Source organism: Mandrillus leucophaeus, unplaced genomic scaffold (genome assembly GCF_000951045.1).
Source record: "Mandrillus leucophaeus isolate KB7577 unplaced genomic scaffold, Mleu.le_1.0 Scaffold216, whole genome shotgun sequence".
In the NCBI taxonomy this organism is placed as follows: domain Eukaryota; kingdom Metazoa; phylum Chordata; class Mammalia; order Primates; family Cercopithecidae; genus Mandrillus; species Mandrillus leucophaeus.
Window position 1 is genome coordinate 3,565,698 of NW_012102210.1, and position 8,864 is coordinate 3,574,561.

Consider the following 8,864-nt stretch of genomic DNA (forward strand, 5'->3'; position numbering starts at 1 on the left):
GGGGGCACAGTATATGAACAGAATATTTGAAATTTTTTTCTGCCCCCAAAAACCTGGGGCCCAACGTTGTTATATCTTCATGTCCTCATTTCTTAGGGAGGTACCTTCAGAACCAATAGTGACCGCTAACTTCTCTGGTGGTCGGTTCCTTGAAAGGCAAAGGAGTGTGAGAGAGGAGTGGATGGTCAACCTCCCACTGCCATGGTAACGGGGGTGCTGGCTGATGGGAGCAGAAAATAATTTAATGAAAGGGTGTGGGGGCAGTCACAAGGTGTCTGGGAACACTGGCGGGCCAGCTGCTGAAAACAGGGACAAGGAAGGCTCCGTGGCTGGAGCCCAAACCACAGACACCGCAACCACCACCACAGACTCCAGAGATAGCAGCTTATAGCACTCCATCAGCTGCCACCACCACCATCCAGAACACCAGATGTTGTAGCCATGGCTGCAGCAGGAATGGATGTCCCACTGTCCCTGCTCCTCAGTGTCACTTGCTCCCAAGTTCAGGGCAGGTCCATCTGATTGGCTGAGTCTGGAACGTCTGCCTGTGCCTCAGCTGTGAGGCAGGCAGGGAAAGCAAGCCTTTTCAGCTTCTGTCGTGGGAGGTGGGCTCTGCCTCCTACCAAGAATCAAGGGGTGGAGGATCTTTGAACACAGGAAAAGAACCCGGATCCTGGCACCCCGAAATCCTCAGAGTCCATTTCACAGCATAAGAAATTGAGGGTCCCAGATCATTCACGTAAGAAGTTTAGAGGGGGAAGAAAAGAATGATAAAGGAAAAGAACAGCAATAGCAAAGGATCTTTTCTTTGTTTCAGTAAGATGAAGAAGCCTCAGCAGTTTCGTGGGGGGAAGAAACAGGAAAACCTCTTCACAAGACAAAAAGCTGGCACTGCATTCTCTCTCTGTAGCAGCAGGACAGAACTGTCTAAAGACAAGACCCCTTTGGCCAAAGTAAAGGAACCTGAAATATTACTAATGACCCTTCAAAAGCTTCAGTTGTTTGTTTCCTTTAATTAACATCTAAATAGATTATACATCTTCTATAATTATAATATGGAAATGTATATGAGCAAAATATATAAATTTTTTGGTGAATGCTCAGGGAAGAATGATGCTAGTCAAGTTCATCCGAGGTCTTAAGCAGCAGCATCTATGCAGCCAGGGCGTGGTCAGCGTTTGGGGACAGAGGTAAATATCCGCAATCCATGCATCTCTTTGATTTCTTCTTTTAGTGCCTAAGTAAGAAAACAGCATCATCAGTTTTTGACATTGGTTACAGTAATTCTCTGAGAGTATTTTTATACAGCTCTACATCTGAAGGAGACTTTGTGCTTTGTTTAAGCAATTTTTCCTTTTTCTGAAAAACAATTTTTTTAATCAATAATATCTAACATGATTTAAAGATCCAAAAGTACAAAAAAGCATACAGGGAAATCTCCCTCCTACACCTGTCCATCTTCCCAGTTTCCACCCCCCATTCCCAAAAGAACTGTTGTTAGTTTCTTGTGTATTTTTTTTTTTTTTTTTTGAGTCAGGGTCTCACCCTAGCACCCAAGTTGGAGTGAGGTGGTACAATATCGGCTTACTGCAACCTCCGCCTCCTGGGCTCAAACAATCCTCCTGCTTCAGCTTCCCTAGTAGCTGGGACTACAGGCACAGGCCACCATGCCTGGCTAATTTTTTATTTTTTGTAGAGACAGAGCCTCACTATATTGCCCAGGCTGGTCTTGAACTCCTGGACTGGAGCAATCTGTCTGTCTTGGCTTCCCAAAGTGCTGGAATTACAAGCGTGAGCCACCGTGCCTGGCCGGTTTCTTGTGTATCTTTACAGGGATTTAAAAATGCATATTCACCAGGCATATTCAAGCTAATATATTTCACCCCATGATCTTTTAAAATGCAAATGGTTAACATTTCAAACACATTACACTAAGCTTGTCCAACCCACGGCCCAGTCCATGACAGGTTTGAATGTGGCCTAATACAAATTTGTAAAATTTCATAAAACATATTGAGATTTAAAAAAAATGTTTTTTAAAAGCTCATCAGCTATCATTAGTGTTAGTATATTTTATGTGTGGCCCAAGGAAGTCAAAGGATTGGACACCCCTGCTCTACACTTTGCTCCTCCCCTAAACATCTACCTTGGAGATCTTTCTATGTTAGGCATGTATGGGTGTCCTGATTCTTTTTTGCATCAGCATAGTATTCCATTATATGAATGTATTATAACTTTTCAACCTGTCCCCGAGTGAACTTTTATGCTGCTTCCTGTATTTTGTTATTTCGAGCATCAAGCATTCTTTAAAATGAGCTGTTCTTTAAAATCATACCAATTAGCACAAATTCCCCAATGGTCAGAGCAGGAAATAAAGTTTCAAAGGAATTACGGGACTTGTTTTCAGGCTACAAATGGTGTCAGAGCCCAAATCTGAAGGAACCACCAGAGTCAAATAGATATCTGGCCCCTGTAGTGCTGGGAGAGAGGTTACAGAATCAGAGAGGGGCTTGGACCTCTCAAGTTTATAATCAGTACAGAGGAAAAATAAGATCCTTTTATACTAGGCCAAAATCTGATGATCATAGTAGAGTGGACATTTTTCTTTTCCAGTCTGTTTAGTGAGCTCCTTCTCTTGGTAATAATCCCTTTTCTACTTTATTGTACACTTCGGGTGGAACTACCAATTGGTCTGATATTGAGGTCATGATGTGCCACTGGCCCAGCCTATGACTGGACCGGGGTGGCACATGACCCAAATTGGGCCACTTAGAATCTCCCTGGGGATTTTTGAGAGTGGAGCCTTGTGTCTTGGGCCAATATGCTATGATATCAATTGGAGGTGGCCACGGACCATGTTTCCCACCAAGGAGAGAAAGCCCATCTTTAGCATGAGAAAAGGAGACCAACACAGGGAAAGAAGCTGAAAGCTGAGAGAGAGAGAGAGAGAGACAGGAATCTAGATATACCAGAAACCAGATAATTTTGTTACATGGGCCAAATAATTCCCTTTGTTTGCTTATGCTAATTTTAACTTGGTCTCTGTCACTTACAACATAAAGAATCCTAATATATGTGGTCAGGTTTATAGATCCTTAGATACAATCTAGTCCTATCCCTGTATTTTATTAAAAAAAAAAAAAAATAGAGTCTACTCCTTGCCAAAGTCTGCAGACAAGTGAGTAATGGAATCAGGATATGAACCCAGGTATCCTGAGGTCCTGGCCACACCTGGTTTCCATCATGTTCCTGACTTGCCCTGATCCAGGAGCTCCCGTTGTGTTGGGGGACAATGAGCTGCCCCACTTGGCCTACACTGCACACCTTCCAACTCCACAATCAAGTGCAGGGCCCTCGACTCCGCAAACAGGCAGAAATGTCCCTGGAAAAAGCCTCCTATCACTGGACGAAGGTCCCTGGGCCACTTGCTCTCTGCAGGCATGGAATGCTCCCTAGAGACTGTGTCTGTGCCTGGGCCACAACAGCCTCTCCTCCTTACGTCCACTTGGCTGGGTGAGGGCCCAGTCACACCTTCACGTGACTGACCCTGGACAGAGGAACCTTCTGGGCTTCACCCCCTCAGGCCCTGCACACTCCGCCTCCCTGATGCCTTCTCCCTGCATTCTGTGCAGCCCCTGACGGCTTCCCAATACACACTACAGTCCCTTACAGCCACACAAGGTCTTAGAGATCACCTCGGTCACTCCACAGTTAAGGAAACAGGCCCTGCTGGGGGAAGTGACTTGGCCGAAGTCCCATAGGTAATAAGAAGCAGCTTAGATAAACAATCTTAAGCACCTGCTATGCCCACAGCACTATAGCAGGTGCTGGGGACACAGAGGAAACGGCGTGGGAAAGTAATGAAAAAGGTAAGAGAAAGTAGCACAAGTCCAACACCAATGGACTGAATGCGGGCAGCAGTGGACTGCCAGACTCCAGCCCGCACAGCCCTGCTTCTAGTGTTCGAGATAAGCTACTGCACTGGTGACTAGGGTGGACGCACAAGGGCCGCACACAGGAGGCAGCCCTGGAGCTGGACAGCCGGAAATGGAGCAGGCAAGAGCAACAGGGCATCTGGCCCAGGACAGAAAGTGAGGAGAGGCTGAGAAGCTCCCGTGATTCACTGAGGTAGGCACATGTCAGGGAGACTGAGGCAGATCACATGAAGGATGGTCAATCCCAGGCTAGGAAGACTGGACTGGATTCTGGGCAAGCAGGGGAGCCATGTAAAGGCTCTGAGCAGGGGAAGGACATTGGTGGAGGCGCCTTAGGGGAGGGTAATCCCCAAAGCTGGAAAGAGGCCGGAGGCGGGGAGACGGCAACAACTGTTTAGCAGCTGCCTTCCACGTGGCCGGCACGACGCTGGGCACCTGTGGTCAATGCCTCATGCAATATTTGCCAATATGAGGCTCAGATCTCACCTCTGTCCACCTCAAAAGGCAACTCAGTGCTCACCACGACTACCTACTCTGCCCTTGCTGCCACCTCCCCAGGATGGCAGGAGGACAGGTAGGGAGGTGCTCCTGGTACAGAACCCTCAGTATCTACGCCTCCTGGGGCCTGGCCCACAGCAAATGCCCAGTGAGTATTTCCCAAGAGATGCACTGGGGCCTGGGAGAGGCCAAGCCCCGTGCAGCAGGGTCCCAGAGGAACGAGTCCACTCCTGAGGGTGCCGGCAAGGGGGCCCCTCCAGGGAATCCCACAGGGACCGTCTGATGGGAAGCTCAGGAGGGATGCCAGTATCGGATGGGTTGGGTGACATTTTCAGGCCTTTTGGACAGAAAATTCTGATTCTATAGCACCAGGATGAACATTACTACACACAGGGTGAGTAGGCAAAATAGATGAGGCAAGCTTCACTCCGGCAGGACACCAGCCTCCCACCCAAACAGTCTGGGCATGAGAGCATCTGGATGGGGCACCTACCCTACCCCTACCTCACTCCTGAAGAGACCAGCTGGCCCTGGGAGTGGAGTCCAGTTACCGCCTTGCCTTCCCCTTGATTCCAGGCCTCTGCCTTCTCTTAGGGCAGTGCCTGTCAGAATCCCATTCCCAACAGCTGTCCTGAGCAGGGCAGCTCCAGGACCAGCTCAGACCCTGCCAGCCAACAGACTTGCTCCTGAAGATTTTCATTTTCATCATTCTCATGCGACTGTCAAAGCCAACATCCCCAAACTTAAATCATCTAAAATTGCCTATGACCAAGTCCATATATTTTAACACAAGTGTCAGCCCCCTAAGAATATACTGTGGCCAGGCTCAGGGGACCCCCTCATGTCAGCTGCCTGCAGACACCCAGTGTGGAGCTGCATGACACCCCAAGTCCTGAGCCAGAAGGGCTGTTCTGACTGGGAGTGGAGGAGAGGCCTCTAGAGTAACTCAGGATGCAGCTGCTCCGGGCGCAGTGGCTCACACCTGTAATCCCAACACTTAGGGAGGCCGAGGCAGGAAGATCGCCAAAGAGTTGAAGACCAGCCTGAGCAGCATAGTGGAACCTCATCTCTATATAAATATAAAAATGTATATTCTTAAGGCCAGGCATGGTGGCTCATGCCTGTAATCCCAGCACTTTGGGAGGCCGAGGCAGGTGGATCACCTGAAGTCAGGAGTTCGAGACCAGCCTGGTCAACATGGTGAAACCCTGTCTTTACTAAAAATACTAAAGTTAGCCGGGCGTGGTGGTGGGTGCCTATAATCCCAGCTACTTGGGAGGCTGAGGCAGGAGAATTGCTTGAACCCAGGAGGCAGAGGTTACAGTGAGCCAAGATAGCGCCACTGTACTCCAGTCTGGGTGACAAAGTGAGACTCCATGGGAATAAAAAAAAAAAAAAAAAAAAGTATATATTTTTACAAGTGCCCCAATGTCAGGATGTGAGTTCTCCAAAACGGAGCGCCTTTGAGATACTAAAATTTAATTTCTATGGGTAAGCCAATAAGAAAACACAAGCCGACTCTCCTCACTGTCTGCAAACTCTCAAGAGATACTGACTGGGCTCCTTCCATGTGCCAGGTCCTTTGTTAGGTGTGGGGGACACAGCCCCGCCCTGCACTAAGCCTGCTTTCGAGGGGAAATGAAGGACAGTGGCTGGGCTGTCTACTCAGGAAGTGTGAGGAGAGGCACATGTTGCTGTAGGGGACCAGAGGACACTTTAATCCCAAGACCGTGAGCTGACACTCCCGCAAACTGTGGGAATCACAGCCTTTCCCCACCCCAGACGGCTGCAGCTTCCTTCCAGTGTTGGAGATGACAATGATGGTGATGGTGGTCACATTTATGAAAGGCTTACTCTGTGTCGGGCACTGTTGTCAATGCTCAATGTGTACTTTATCACGAATCCTCACAGCAACGCTTTGAAGCAAGCACTGTTACTCTCAATTAGGAAACTGAGGCAAAGGGTAGGGTTGAAAAACTTGCTCAAGGTCACATGGCTAGAAAGTAGCAAAGCCCAGATTTGAAAGTGGGAAGTCCAATTGCAGAATCTGCTTCCTTAGCCACTTGTAACTGTGGCTTCAGGCCAAGGGACACACTCAAATTACCAGCACCCGTGGGTCCAGTCTCACCAGGTGGCTTGTACAGAGATCTGAGAATAAAACCCAAAGTGCCACGGGTTGGGGATCATCTGGGTCAGCCAGGTCTTCCCTGTCTCGTCTTCTACCTTGATTCTGACCCCAGAGATCACATGGGGCTGGAAGAGTTTCCAGGAGGGCTCAGTGATTGGAGCACCCAGCAGACCACCAGCATGCCTTAGGGCTGTAGGGGTCACATCCACTGCAAAGGGCTAGGTTCCATGAGAAACACAAAGATGGATCCCAAAGGGCACTGGTCCACAGAGGGCTGACAGGTTGCAGGGTCAGACAGCAGGAATGTCAGTTTTCAGGACACAAACAGAAACCAGCAACAGCCAAAAAAGGGAGCCAGGGAGGGTGGGGGAAGGGCATTCATTCCCTGCTGGGGAGGGAGGGGAGGCAGCATTTGAGCTGAGTGGAGGACGGAAGGAAGGGCAACCCAGGCAGGAGGTCCATTCTGGGCAAACGCCCAGATAGAGAGAGACCAGCAGGCAGAGGCCGGCTGGGAGGGTGCACACAGAGAAGGGCGGGGGAAACACGTGAACAGCAGTCTAGGACACCTGAACTTGATGCATGAGAGGCCACCGAACAGACGCTCATTACCAGTGCTGTGCTTTACAAAAATAACACTAGTTCACAATGGCAAGACCTTCCAGAATGATGCCAAACACACCCAGTGAGGGGCAAAGTCATAGGTACAGGAACAAGGGTCAAAGTTGTTATAAGTTCCAATTAAAATAAATATGGATAATATTTAAACTGAGCCTTAGGCTGGTTGACCATGATGTTCCAGAACCCAAATGTTCTGTCACTGGGTCTGGGGCAGCTGCAGCCATTCTCACTCACGCCATGCACCAACTCACCCATCTGTAAAGCGGTCCCAAAGACAGGCCAAAAACCCCTCTTCAGATCTACAAAAACATGCATCTTTTAGCACTGTCTGTGTTTAGATATCCTCATCAATATGTGACAATAACAGTAAACATTAGTAGCATTATACAAGGACATACGAAATCACTATTGGGAGGCCTGGCTTCAATTTTGAATGAAATTCCTATTTGCCACAATGCAGATACTCCCAGATGCAATTTTTCTCAGGTCTTGAGTCCTGTTTCGTGACTGTGGTACTGCATTATTCTTTCCTGCAACTGATAGCAAAAACCACCATCCATGCTTGGCAGGCCCTTTTGGAGGCTGAAGGCCAGTGGCAAGGGGCACTGTTGCCTCTACTGACCTGATTAACCATCTGGTGCTGCTGGACAGTTCTCTTCTCCTTAAATTCTTCTGATTCAATTTTAATTTCATACATCGCCCCACAACCTCCTAAAATAAACACGATTCAAAAGCATTTCAATTATTAAGTCATGGCAGCCATGGTCCCATATGTCCTCGAAGTACTGTACAATCCAAAGGTCTGAATATTATCATTCAGCACAAAGGAAAGTTGCTAAGACCATTAGGAAAAGATCATGGCTTCCAATCTGACCACATGCTCCTCCTGACAGGTTGCCACAATCCAAAATGTGCTCTTCCTTTTGCGAGGCAGCTGCACCACCCAGGGTTATCACTTGTGGGCAGGAAAGATAAGGCATAAAGCATGGACAAGCTAGGGAGTGGAGAGAGTTTCCTTTCGCGAGGCCAATAAACACCACAGAAGAGGATGAGAAGGACGGAATTTCAGTGTTCCACCTTCCAAAGGACCGACGATCATTTTTTTTGAAGGGCAAAAATACACCACAATTTGGTTTGAAAACTGTGTAATACTATCCAAAGAAAAGAAAGAACCAGGGGAGCATGAGAGCCGGGGACACAGCAAACATGCTATGCATGGAGCTGCTCGTGGCTATCTCTAGCACTGCTGGGTCCACAGCACAGCATCCAGGGTTTCATCCTGGGTTTTGGGGGAGAACTTTTTGGTGAAGCCCTCGAGCCAGAGCTTGGTGGACCATCCACCGCCTGCCTGAGCTTTCCTCCACCTGGTTGGAGAGCTGGTGCTGATGAATGATGATAAATACATAGCTCTAGCATGAAATAACACGGGCAAGAAAATGTCCCCTGCATGATTAACACAGCCAGGCCATTGTACGAGAGGTGCACTGTACTCCACAGGCTTTGTTCTGCTTCTTTTTTTTTTGAGATGGAGTCTTGCTCTGTCATCGAGGCTGGAGTGCAGTGGCGCGATCTGGGCTCACTGCAAGCTCTGCCTCCTGGCTTCATGCCATTCTCCTGCCTCAGCCTCCTGAGTAGCTGGGATTACAGGTGCCCGCCACCATGCCCGGCTAAATTTTTTTTTGTAT

General features: G+C 48.4%; 1 protein-coding gene across 3 annotated transcripts in view; it reads right to left on the reverse strand.

The window, feature by feature from the left end:
• Positions 1-993: 993 nt before the first annotated feature.
• Positions 994-8,864, reverse strand: part of BOLA3 (bolA family member 3) — a 12,536-nt gene continuing 4,665 nt past the window's right edge. For 2 of the 3 annotated variants that reach the window (XM_011980705.1, XM_011980704.1), the window contains 2 exons: positions 7,802-7,890; positions 994-1,237 (listed from right to left, as the gene is read on the reverse strand). In XM_011980705.1, the coding sequence (XP_011836095.1) occupies positions 1,172-1,237; positions 7,802-7,890 (155 nt within the window). In that variant the 3' untranslated portion in view covers positions 994-1,171. The remainder of the gene's footprint in view (positions 1,238-7,801; positions 7,891-8,864) is intronic. The other variant, XM_011980706.1, reaches the window with a different exon arrangement.